Source organism: Metarhizium album (genome assembly GCF_000804445.1).
Source record: "Metarhizium album ARSEF 1941 chromosome Unknown scaffold_15, whole genome shotgun sequence".
In the NCBI taxonomy this organism is placed as follows: domain Eukaryota; kingdom Fungi; phylum Ascomycota; class Sordariomycetes; order Hypocreales; family Clavicipitaceae; genus Metarhizium; species Metarhizium album.
Window position 1 is genome coordinate 351,279 of NW_024467589.1, and position 12,252 is coordinate 363,530.

The 12,252-nt window shown below is 59.5% G+C and overlaps 4 protein-coding genes across 4 annotated transcripts; all 4 read right to left on the bottom strand.

The window, feature by feature from the left end:
• Window positions 1-1,780: 1,780 nt before the first annotated feature.
• MAM_05726 (uncharacterized protein) lies at window positions 1,781-3,644 on the bottom strand (the record flags this gene model as incomplete). The annotated part of the gene is made up of 3 exons (XM_040824524.1): window positions 1,781-2,959; window positions 3,048-3,386; window positions 3,468-3,644. 3 exons carry the CDS (start codon window positions 3,642-3,644, stop codon window positions 1,781-1,783), a joined length of 1,695 nt encoding a protein of 564 aa, XP_040677503.1.
• Window positions 3,645-5,328: 1,684 nt separating this feature from the next.
• MAM_05727 (methenyltetrahydrofolate cyclohydrolase) lies at window positions 5,329-6,280 on the bottom strand (the record flags this gene model as incomplete). The annotated part of the gene is made up of 2 exons (XM_040824525.1): window positions 5,329-6,018; window positions 6,113-6,280. The coding sequence occupies 2 exons, from the start codon at window positions 6,278-6,280 to the stop codon at window positions 5,329-5,331; spliced, it is 858 nt and encodes a 285-aa protein (XP_040677504.1).
• A 1,269-nt stretch (window positions 6,281-7,549) lies between these two features.
• Window positions 7,550-8,146, bottom strand: MAM_05728 (Chitin synthesis regulation, Congo red resistance, RCR protein; the record flags this gene model as incomplete). The annotated part of the gene is made up of 2 exons (XM_040824526.1): window positions 7,550-7,868; window positions 7,962-8,146. The coding sequence occupies 2 exons, from the start codon at window positions 8,144-8,146 to the stop codon at window positions 7,550-7,552; spliced, it is 504 nt and encodes a 167-aa protein (XP_040677505.1).
• Window positions 8,147-10,033: 1,887 nt separating this feature from the next.
• MAM_05729 (uncharacterized protein) lies at window positions 10,034-10,662 on the bottom strand (the record flags this gene model as incomplete). The annotated part of the gene is made up of 3 exons (XM_040824527.1): window positions 10,034-10,240; window positions 10,299-10,541; window positions 10,606-10,662. 3 exons carry the CDS (start codon window positions 10,660-10,662, stop codon window positions 10,034-10,036), a joined length of 507 nt encoding a protein of 168 aa, XP_040677506.1.
• Window positions 10,663-12,252: the final 1,590 nt, after the last annotated feature.

The window sequence follows — 12,252 nt, forward strand, 5'->3', positions numbered from 1 at the left end:
CGTTTGCCTGTGCCAGGTGCAGCCATGCCTCCGCTTCAGCTCGGGGAAAATGAAAGCAAAAAAGCCTCACCCTTTTTTTGTTAGCTTACTAAAGTAAGTTGATCGTTTGTTGGCCGTGGCTGCGTTCGGCGACGCGCAATACGAAAGGCGGGGAGGAGGAAGAGAAGGAGGAGGAAGAGGCATCCCTGCTCCAAGCAGCGACGTTGGTCCGTCGGTGGTCTTTGACCCATCCTCATTGAAGAGCTGGAACGGGTCGGGACGGATAACGCGAACCGGGCGACATCGCTGTCCATGTCAGGTCGAGGGTTTCAAGGGCCCAGCCACGACCGGATCTGCGCCATCTTCATGTCCGGGCCGTCGCTGCCGGTGGTGGTGGTGGTGTCATAACGGGGTCACACGAGCGAACGGACACCCATGGGCCCATGTGCCATGCGACATGGCCTGTCGGACGTGATGATGACCAACTTCAGGGGCTGATTGTTTGCGTTTCTTCTTCCTTCCAATGCTCGTGGATACCATGTCACCTCGGGGGCCAAGCCTTGACAACAGCTACGTCACTCCAGTCGTCGTAAACGAGGAGTAGGAATCGTGGCGGCCACGTTTGGCACGGATCGGGAAGTGTACCGAGCATAACAATGTTCGACCGGATCGGGCTGGCTACTGAAGATAATAGTGGAGGGAGGGAGGGCCAATTATTTCCTTGACGAAAGGGCAGCCGGGGTTACATACCACACATAGCCTTGCCGACCTGGTTTGCCAACGCAAGGTCCAGCTGGGCCTTGGCCAGGCCGGCAAAGGTCGCGACCACAAGCTGGGTAGGCTTCATTTAAGCCAGAGCCTTGGTGAGTCAAATCGAATACCTTTTGAGGCAATATCAAAATGAGAAGGTATGCTTGATTTGGGGCTGCTGCTGAGGTATTTGGCATATCGCAGCCTGTATGGCTTGTATTCATAGACAAACCCTCCGAGACTAACTACAGGAGCTTCCATCTAATTGTTGAGCTTGCCGAGTGAGTGCTCAGGACATACACGATGTTGCTAACTTACTCGTGCGATTTATGCGGGCAAGCATGAAATGGCACGACAATCATGCCAGAGCGCGGTCCAAATGAGGAGAAACTAGTACGTGCTCTTCAGCAGACGTTCAGATAAGACAGGTTCGACCAGGCCAATCCTTGTTATGCCCGTGGACTTCGTTGTCAACTCACGAATGCATGGGAGCGGCGAGTGGCGAGTCACGTGCCATTAGGAAATCGTCTTCATAGAGAGCATGTTGGGCAGGAAATTACAGTAGTAGTATGTCTCTTCTTGAAGAGCCGAGCCATTCCAGGACGCAACTGATTGTCTCACTATGATGTCACGCATCGGGCGTCAAGCACATCCGGTTCATCAAAGATTGAGCGGTGGAGCTATGCCCACAACATTCAAGTGTACAATGGTCAAAGTGGTCAGATCCTCTACGGCAAATAGCCTCACAGAGTTGCTCTCCGGGCGAAACAAATACCCGTGAGCCGGCGGCAGATTCCACATACAAATAACAAGACCAAAGAGAATAAGCATTGAGAGCAACTAAATAGGACAGTGCCGTTGGAAAAAGCCTCATGACACGAGTCACAAGACCGTGTTCAAAGCGAACGAGCAAGGAAGCTACATGATTTCTCTCAAGGGCAGCGTTGAGAAGAAAGGAAGAGAAAAAGCGGAAAGAAATGGAAAAGGAAAACATCAAGTACTCATGACAGCAGCAGCCATCTACATACAAGCCTCACCCGCCACGCCAAGATTAAAAAGCACCACCAAGCAAGCTGCGCTTCTTGCTAATATAATAGCCGTCTTCAGTCTCAGTCAAGCCGCAGCGAAGCTTGAACTCCTGAGTCCATGTACACTCGCATACCTTGCAGGCAAAGTCAAACACCCGAAGACTGCTGTCGAGGTAGGTCAGCGCGGCAGACAACGTATCCCACTGATGAGGCTGGGACTCCTCGAGGCCCGCGGCCGACCAGCACACATCCCAGTCCCGGACTGGCTCGGTGCTCTCGAACATGCCGCGGTACGGCCCTTCATATATGATCCGCAACGCCCTGAACTCGGCCACGTGGCTTTGCGGGATCTCGCTCGCCGCGACGCGTGTCTTGGTCGCCCACTCCGGCAGGACCCGAGGGCTGTACTTCTTAGTTTTCGACTCGGCCGAGGCAACGACATCGTCGAGATACCACGCAGCCATCTTGGTGTCCCAGTTGGCGACTTTCCTGTTGAGCGTGCCGAAGCCGCCCTTGCGGATCAGCCTAGCCGCCCTGTCGACGTCCCTGCGCTCGACCTGGCCGCCATCCTTCAGGCGCTGTCGGACCTCTTTCCGCAGCTCAATCAGCGCTTCCGTGGCCTCCCCGAGCTCCAGCGTCTTCCTGCTGAGCTCGTCGCATTTCTGACGCGGATGGATGTCCTGGTTGTCCGCGGCGGCCGGCGAAGTCTCCTGGGAGGCCTTGGCGCAGTCCTCGAAGACCTGGCTGAGCGCGTTTCGCAGCGTGTTTTCTTCCTCGGCTGAACTCTGCTCGTCTTGTCCCCGGAGTCGCTGGCACGCGATGTCGATGCCGTTGGCCCCCATGGGGTCGTCTCGCAGAAAGCAAATCATCCTTAGCTTGAGCTCGTTGCCGAAGATCTCGGGTACTGGCTTGCCCCCGATGGCCTGTTGCAGATCAGCCACGGCGTCGTCAAACGCCTTGACGCTTTGTCCAATTACGTTGTTCCATTTCTTCAGCTGTTCGAGCGCCGATCGCGCAAAGGGGAGCAGAATATCAGCGGTTACCAGAGTTCGCGTTGATCTGTCTCCGGAGAGGTTTTGGAGCTTCAGCAACGCCGCTTTGGCCAGCTCTGGAAGAGTCTTGTCCTGTCTGGTCTCCTTGTTTGTCCGTTTCCCGAGAGATGCGGTTTCGCTCCCGCCCTCGTGTTCTCGCCATGGGGCCGACTATTACGTCCTGTCAGTCTACGTTTTGGACTCTTGACGCCTTGCGCGGCTGAGGTTGGGCATCGTGGTTCGAGGAGCAGGCACTTACGTTGGGCTGCAACTGAGGCGCAAGCCTCTCTGAGCTGACCTCGTGTCGGTCTTGCGAGGTCGTCTTTGGGGTTTGAGTAAGTCCCCCAGCCCTCTTTTTACACCCGTCGAGGCCGCCTCGTGATGCTAGATGTCTTTGGACCCTGGTGCTATTCGTGGTTGCGCCAACAACTTGCGTGCCTGCCGACAGTGCCTTCTCATCAAGGCGAGGGCTGTTGAGCGCAGACGCGCCATCTAAAACGACGGACCTGGCAGTGCCCAGTCCGGCCAGAGCGATCAAGTGAACGAGTGCGGCTTTCATCTTTGGTGTTTCTCGGTTGCTGCGGACTGCAGATGCAGACTAAGTTCGAGAGCGAGCTTTCAGTTATATCTGTGGAGCAAAGGCAAACAAGGACAAGGAGGATATAGCCCGAGTCTTGACCATGCCTTGGACCTTGAGGCGCAGGCAGTGCAGAGTCTTATGGGCAAGACAAGTGGCCCTCAGAGACAGGGCCGACGGGAGTCCCGGCGCATTCGCCGTGGTATTTTCAAGGACGGCAACCCAGCACCCACCAGAGTCGATTCCCGTGTCCAGAATAGCTGTGGTAAAACTTCCCATGTTGGGCTTATTGCAGCGTGTCAAGGGGCCGATGGTCCACATGTCCATCCGTCTCTGCGATGAGTGAGCGAGTGGCCGGTATATACGAGTTGTACTGCTCCTGGGTCCCCGACTCCCCGGGTTGGCAAGGCGACCCAGATTGCGGCGACTGCTAACACGACCGTCTCCATCGGGTCTGGGGAGTTTCCGGAAATAGACAGCTGCAATGGACAAGCAGCGAACTCCTTACTATAACACAACGGACTTGATACCGGATTCAGACGTCTTGGTCGCACATTGGAGCGAGCGGCAGCGCACTCGTATGATGTGTGGACACGCGCTCGATTCCTTCCCGGGGCCCAGGACGGGACGCGAGGCGACTCGAGCAGCGGGCTGCGCGGGGTGTATGTGACGCTCCTGTAACGTTGACATGTCGTGTGGGCTCCCTCTCACGCGAGCCCCAAGGCACGCAGATATATATATGCCTTGGTCCAGGGACCAGCTCCAACTTTACGACGTGCTAGTTGGGGCATGTTGAAAGCGGAGCTGCAGGGTTAGGTGCCGTCGATGCATACTGAGTAGGAAGTATGCTAGTATATCGAGCGCGTTGGACGTGCATGCATGCATGCATGCAATGCATACACCACGTCCGAAATAGCCAGGGTACTTATTGGCGGGAAGGAGTGCATGGATGACGCATCCAGTCTGTGTAGCGAAATAGAGTTGTCTCCCGCCAAGTAAGCACCACTGTTGTATGGTAATATTCGGCATGGCTCGCGGCAGCCTCGTCGGTGCTCGCCGTGATATGAAATTTCAACCCCTCTGCCTCGTGCTCGTGCTGCAGCTGTCGTTGCGAGCCGGTAGTCGGACCGGGCAGTCGGCAGTTGGCAGTCGGCAGTTGGCAGTCGGCAGTCGGTCGAGACGCAAGACGCAAGACGCCATCCAGTCTCGTTTAAAACAAGCTTAACCCCGGACCCTGGACGAGAGGGAAAAAACCGCGTTCCGCTCCGTGCCGCGCAACTGGCGGGAAGCCACGGGCTCTCGAGACCTCCCCGCACGTGCAAAACACCAACACACTTCCTCCTTCATCCCGAGCGGCGTCCCTGGCCGCAGGAGGCATCGACCGGACCGTGGTCCATGACCGCCGCTTCGCAGCGCGGCCGAGGAGGCCTCGTCATTGTGCAGGGGGATCCCATCACCGCGCCAACACTCTCACCGCGGGAGGAACGCGACGACTGCGTCGAGGACCGAAGGATTGTGCGGCCCGTCGTGCTTTGCTTTTTCCCCTTCCCCTCATGCTGTCGGGACAGGTACATGGGTAGGTTGGCGGGTGGCCAAGTCATGTGTTGCTCGTGACAAGCCGCACTTCACAAGGGGCCGTACATGCCGCCGTCGTCGGCTCCGGCTCAGGACTCGGAAAGACAGGGGCGGCGCGACGGGATGAAAGGTGAGCAAGTGACACGACGTGCCGGGAGCATGAAACAGAATATATTATGGTACCTTCCCTGGACGGCGAGGCCCTGTAGCCCCGCAAACAGCCCACACATCAAGCACACCCGAGGTGGCGGCGACATGGACGCCAGCATCAGAGAACGACTTCACACGCACCACCCGGTAGAAGCGTCGGCCCGGTCAGCGGCCAACACACGTCGCGGCATCGGAAGAATCAAACCCCCCCCTTTCCTCGGCGGGCGGCAGTACGGCCTCACTGGCACGCGCAGCCGGGGCCCGTCTCCTCCCGCGCCAGACGCCGCGCCGCTCGGATGGTCCTCTCCATCATCAACCACGGCAGGATGGGCAACACGCCGCCGGGGGTCGGGGCGACGGCGAGGCCGTCCATCGCGAGCACCGCGTGGTCGAGGTCCCCGGCGGCGACGCCCCCCCGCGACAGGTAGAAGCCGAGGTCGATGACGATGCGGACCTCGGGACGCACCATGCCCGGCGTGACGTGGCCCGCCCCGCGATGGAGCTCCGTGATGAGCACGACCGGCCGGCCGCCGTGCTCCGCGGCGACGAGCTGGCGCAGACCCGGGGACGCGCTGACCCAGGGGTAGCGGCGCCTCATGTGGGCCGTGAAGCCGTCGGTGACGATGTTGCCCGCGCCCGCGACGTGCACGGCCGACCGGCGCAGCGCGCCGCGCCTCCCGTGGCTGGAGAGCAGCCGGCCCACGGCGTCGGCGGCGATGTTGCTCGCCCGCCCGTCGCGGTACTCCTCGACGTGCTTGCGCGGGTCGATGGCCGCCATCACCTTGGGCTCGCCGAGGTGCTCTGGCAGCGGCCGCTGCACGAGTATCCCGTGCACCCGCGCGTTCTCGTTGAGCGCCCGGATCTGCGTCTGCACCTGCGCGCAGGAAGCGTCAGGCGACATTTCGTACACCCAGTACCCGACGCCGGCCTAGAGCCACGGTGCCGCCCCCGCCCGACGCCCCAGTCAGTCGAAGCTATTCTCGGTGCTGGAAAGGGGGGGGGGAGGTAAGACCGAGCTTCACCTTTTCCGCGACGTGCGCCTTGATGCGGACGTAGTCCTCGGCCGAGGGGTCCGTGTCGAAGAATATCACAGCCAGGACGGGGGCGGTGCCGCCCCGGCGGCCCTTCCGCAAGCACCATCGCTCAATGTCCCTGACGACAAGATGGCCCTGCAGGAGGTCGGCCCCCATTCTTCCTCGTCGACGCTGACGACGAGCGCGCTTGTTTCGCCTGCGCCTGGTGCTACGCCTAAGCTCGCGCTCGAGCCGGCGTTTGGAGGGGAAGAAGAAAAAATTACAGAGAGGCAGCACGGACGAGACAACAGCGGAGCGGCGGCCTATTTAAGCGGCATTGGGTCGAGATGCCGCCAGCATATGCCGTACTCGCCCAGCCTCCTCCGTCCTCGAGTCCTCTCTCCTCCCGCTCCCAGGAGCCCAGGAGGGGAAGGGGAAAGGGGAAAGGGGAAAAGGGGGGGCGGGCGAATCGGAGCAGTGCGACTCCCCAAGGCATGCATGTTCGCTTTCTGCCAGACGAGGCTCGGAGCCCTCATCTGCCTGGTCCCTGGTCCGTGGCCCATGGGTCAGAACGGCGAGCCCAAGCCAGGCAGCCCGCGACAGCGGCTTCCCGAGCAGCAATGGCCGCGGGCACACCAGTCCTCCGTGCCGGTGACGACGAACGAAGCCCATCGGCGGCCCGTACTCAGCTCGCGGGCTCGCTGGGCCATCGTTGTGGTTGGTTGTTCTCGTGCTCTCCGTGCCGTGGCGCCTGTGAGACACGGGTCAGTATTACGATTGGGCGTTGGGGAAAGGCACGGCGCGAGATTTCGTTACACGCGCCCACCCTGCGCGGCTGGGCGTGGTCCTCTGGTCGCTGCTGTTCCCGGCACAGGTTCCAGTCACTAGTGCTGGCGGTCTCCGCCATGGAAGACGTGGAGATGCGACGCGTCGGGCGGCGCATCTGGCGGCACGGGCCATTCTCGAAGCCATCTAGAGAGCCTCGCAACAAGGACAAGGGGAGTCCGCGCTGGGGATTGCGCAGCCGCCGCGCTGTCGTCACGTCAGATGGAGCATCCGGCGGCGGGGACGAGAAAGTTTCCACGCACCTCTGCTTCCGAACGAGACTTTGATGAACCTGACACTCGGCGGGCCAGTTGAGCCACGCCACATCCCGACGCTTCAAGGCCGGCGCGGCACAACGCACAAAGGCCCGGCAGACAGACACGCAGCACGACGTTGCAAACTTGATTAATTCTTTCAGGTATCGTCGACTTAGCTACGCCCCAGAAACGGCAACATGTGCTCGAAACGCCATCCCTTCTCGGCATCAACCCCAGCCCATCCTACAGAAATCCGACGATCCGACGATCCGACGATCCTGACAAGGGAGAAAGGCCGCATACAGTCTTCACACCCCTCGAGTGAAAAGAGAAGGAAAAAAAAAATAAGAGCCCCGAGGTCGCCCTACTTGCCAGGAGGAGGCCCAGGAGGGGGGGCATACCCGCCGTCAGGTTGGTACGTATTGGGCGGCTGCTGAACGCCGTACTGCTGCTGGTGGCCGTAGTACCCGTCGTTGGGATTGAACGTGGTGCCAGTGTTCTGAGGCGCCTGCTGCTGGCCGTACGGCGGAGGCGTGTTGTAGTATCCCTGCGGCTGGGCGTAGCCCTGGTTGTAACTGTTCATCTGGTGCTGCTGGTTGTTGCCGAACTTGCCGGCGGGAGCCATCCAGCCCGTTCCGTACATGGGCTGGGCGCCGCGACGACGCCGGCGACGGGCGGTGCAACTGTACACGGGCGGTTGGTGAGTTCTCTTGTCCGTGGTTTCCCCGTCTTCGGGACAAAGCGGGCCGGGGGGTGGCAGCAGGGCAGCAACTTACGCGCAGGTAAACATGATGAGCACAAAGACGACAATGATGCCCGCGAGAACGACCCAGCGGCCCCAGTCGTACCATCTGCTGTTGCACCTGTACGTGTAGCCGTAGCTGTTGCAGTACAAGGCTCTCTTGACGAGGCCCGTGACGGCGGATCCCGGCGAAGCGCCAGAAACGGCCGCGGGCGCCATGATGAGGTCTTTTCCTCTCTTGGCGTCGACAACGAAGGAGCCTTGAGCAGAGATGCAAAGGCGACGACGAGTTTTGATGCCAACGACGATGACGGACGATGGATAGGCTGGTGGTTGGTTCGTCGGCGCAGCGATGGACAGCGGCGGGACGGACGGATGACGTGTTGCGCAGGCCAACGGGCGAGGAGAGTGCGGGATGCGGAAATTCCGACGTGGCCCCGGTCAATTCGTACGCGCACGCGACAGCCTGATGGCGGAGGATGACGAAGCGACGGATGGATGGATGGATGGATGGATGGATGGATGGAATGGCGACGACGCAGCGGTGGCCGCAAATGTCTGGTTCGGCAAAAGAGCTCGAGTTGCCTGCGCCCGGGGCCGAGCGTGCTTTTGTATTCAACGTTTGTCAGCCTTGGCAATGACTCGACGGGGCTAGTCCGGGCCCAGCGCCGCCCCATTGCGGTGGCTGTGCGAGCTGGTGCTCCTTCCTGGGCCGACGCGGCCAGCAGCAAACCACAAACCACAAACCACAAACCACGGACCACGGACCACGTCCGGTGGGGCCCTTCAGCTCCGCCGTCACTGGCCAGCCAGCACACACGGTCCCGGATGCCGCGCAAACAAGCGAATCCGAACGGCGTGCGCGCACACACACACGTCATCGGCAGGACCTGTACTCGTACTCGGCAATGTCAGCACCGCACCGCCGCGCCAGCCAAGGCTGACCCCTCGGACGAAGATGAACAGGCCTTGCACGGATGCGGCCAACTCGCGCTCGGAGACGAGGCGAGACAGGCGAGCGCCGGCTGCACTGTTGCATTCTTGCAGCGGGAGGCGTATCTCCCAAGGGGCAGCGATGCGGCTCCCTGCGCGAGGGCCCCAAACAATAATCACTGGCAGCTGGGTCGAGTCGTGTCTTGTCGTGTCGCGTCGCGTCGTGTCGCCCGTGCGTCCGCCGTCGAATGCGCATTGCTTGCCTCTGCGGATGCGACAGCCGCACCTTGTTCCACGACCAGCCAGCTGTTTTCCAGGTTCGGCAACATTGCACGCCAGGCCAGGCAGGGCAGCGGTGGCAATCACTGGCCGTAGACTGCAACGATTGCTCTTCCCGGACATTCACCACCGAGACGAGACGTGTGCTCTACCGCGCGCACATGGTCCATGGGAATGGGAGGATCCCCCGAGCGCACTGACAGTCCCGCTGTAGACGTGTCCCCCGGAACCAGACATTACTACTTGGGTCGGTGGAAGTGGTATGATATCGTACAGAAATGCCCCTTTGCAAAAGCAAACCGCTTGGATCGCGACGCTGGCGTCCTCAAGTCAGCAGTCGAAAGTGACTGCCCCGGACGGAACTGGTTCGCAGGGCCGGCCTAGGCTCGGCAACTCGGAGACGTCGAAATCCACTCGGAGCAAACGACAATCCGGCTTCCGCTCCGACGGAACAAGTCCAGCTCCCAATGCCCGTAAAGCAGAAGAACTAGGCCGAGCTCGATATTCTCGGCATCAGGATACGATACAAACATGAGCCCTCGCCACCGGCATCACCCCCATTTCATCCTGCACTCCGTGCCTGTCTGTCTCGCCCGCGCCAACAAATGGTGTCGTCATAACTTTGCTTAGGTCGTAGGTCGTCGCCGGAGAAGAAGAAGAAGAAGAAGAAGAAATCGTGTCAAAAAGTGCCTTTTCACCGACGCCGACACTGCCTGCGCCGCTGATTTGCAGGCAGTGTTGGCGTCAATGAAAAGCCAAAGACGATGTTGGACTTGATGAAATTACTTGTCCGAGTGCAAGTCCCCTGAAACGCCTTGCAAGATAAAATGCCCCAGCTTCACCCGCGTGAAAGACAATCCAAAAATTCCAAAACAGTGACGGGCCCGCAACTTTTCACAGACCAGGCTTGGGAAACGAATATCGATGGCGCCGGAGCTCGTCGGAAGCCCTCATACTACGGTCAGCAGCCTGCTGCTTGGCGGCCAGGGCATTGATCTTCTCGCGGGCTCTCATGAGGCTGCTATTGTCCTGCTGCTTTATCTTGGCGCGGATATCGTAGAGGGCCATGAGAGTGGATGCCCTCTCCAAGTCGTCGTCAACCTAGATGTTTCTCGTTAGGACAAAATCGCCTTGCGCCGTTGCGAAATGGAGATGAGACGGGCCGGGCAGCGCGTGGGGGAGATGAGTTGGCGGCAGAGCCGGATCGAGAGCCCGAGTTGATGAGGATTCGTCGACCTAGCTTGTCAAACTTGGGGGGTACACTGGCTTCCGACGACCACGAACGCTTCATGTTGGCCGGGCGCAGACCCTGGGGGTTTTGTACAGAAGCCTTCGGTTCAGGTAATTCTGCCTTGACAATGGGGATGTTGGCGTTGACGATGGCGGTGGCAGTCTCGGGTTCCTACAGCGACGACACTTAGTCAAGGTGCGTCGAACGCGTCGGCATCAGGGTGGCAAACGCCTACCGCAGCCCCGAGGTTGCTCAAGTCAGCAAGGACCTGGGACAGCTGGAGACTCTCCATGGCAGTGCCGCAGTCACGAGAATCTCCAGCGATGTAGAGTATTCGAGGCGGAGGGCCCAAAGCCGGAACTGGCGGTTGAGGCCACGTGTGCGGGTCAGAGGTGTCGACAGAGGCTCGTGGCAGCGAGGACAGGACAGATCGGACGAGTGCAACGGGAGCGCAAGGGTGGTTGCTGGACGTGGGTGTTGTGCGGCCGGAATTTCAATCGTGTCCACGATGGCAGACTTGGTTTCTCTTTTTTTTTTTTCTTCTTCCTCCTTTCGATGGATTCGGGGGGTTTCAAGACTGATATCTGGCCAAAGCCACCGGCTAAATATGATGGGAGACGAAAATTTGCGAGCAGCGACCGTAGCGTACGTGTTGGTGTGTTGTGTGGTGTCGTGCGGTGAGTGGTCAACGATGTCTGGAGCGTGGTGGCTGCAGGCCGTCTTGTATTTTGAAGAGTCCAGATTACTCGGTGCGCTGCGCTAGCACTGCCGCGAGCGGGGAAGGCCGGGTGCACCTGAGTACCGAGGCCAAGGAAGTACTAGGTACTTGAGCAGACGCTTACTTGACACGTACTCGGTACTCTGTACACTTACATCTGCCAGATTGCCAACAGACGGTACTCCGTACTGGGTACCGTGTACTGGGTACTGCTCGACACTCTTTCATCGGGGTCGCACGCCGGACACAAAGGTCCATGCCCACACGCACCCGCGAGTCTTCATCTACAACCGCGTCTTCCCAACGCGCGACCGAGCGACATTCGCTGGCAGTCCCACTCGGGCAGGTCGCACGCCAACCCCCCCTCCAGATGTCCCCCGCCTCCCCGGATTTTGGCGCTGGGCGGCCCCGGATGCGGACGCGGACGCGGGCGCTGAGACGAGGCAAATCCATCGGCGCAGCCTGCGTCGCGACCAGGAGACTTGCCCCGTGTCTCCTCTCCGCCAGCAGTTATTCTCTCTTTTTACCCTGTACACGCAAGACCGTCAGTGAGGTGTGCCGAGTACAGCGGGCAACACCTCTCGTCGCCACGTGGAAACACGCGGGTCTTGCAGAACATCTGTCAAGAAAAGCAGTCAAGTCCCTGCCAGTTTGGCCACGAGTGATCTGGCAAGGAACTCTACCAGTTTGCGGGGTCGGTGTCGACGGCAACTCGGCTTGTTTCTTGCAGTAGCTGTCAACTGCTTACCCAAGTTGCTCAAATGTATAATGGATCAAATAACAGAGGCGCGCCCTAATCAACGACTTGAAGCCTCTTGATTGGAGACTGTCAGGAAACGGTACTTCCCCGCCCTATATGCGCTCTGAATAACTTATCCCCATCCATGTCGCTCCTGGCTAAACTTTCCGGGTCTGAATTGCAACGTATGTTGCCCCATGTACTCTGTACTCCGTGACGACGTCCTTCTATTGGTTCTACATCCCCCCGGTCATGTCACAACCTTCAGGGTTTGGTCTGTGTGGTCATGTAATAACCAGCGGCGCCTTATACCTGCTCATGAGCATTTACAGCCCTCCACGTCACGTTGCAACTGCATTCTATCCGTACTCGTCTTTATATTTTGTATCCGTACAAGCAAAATCTGCCATACGCGACGTAGAGCA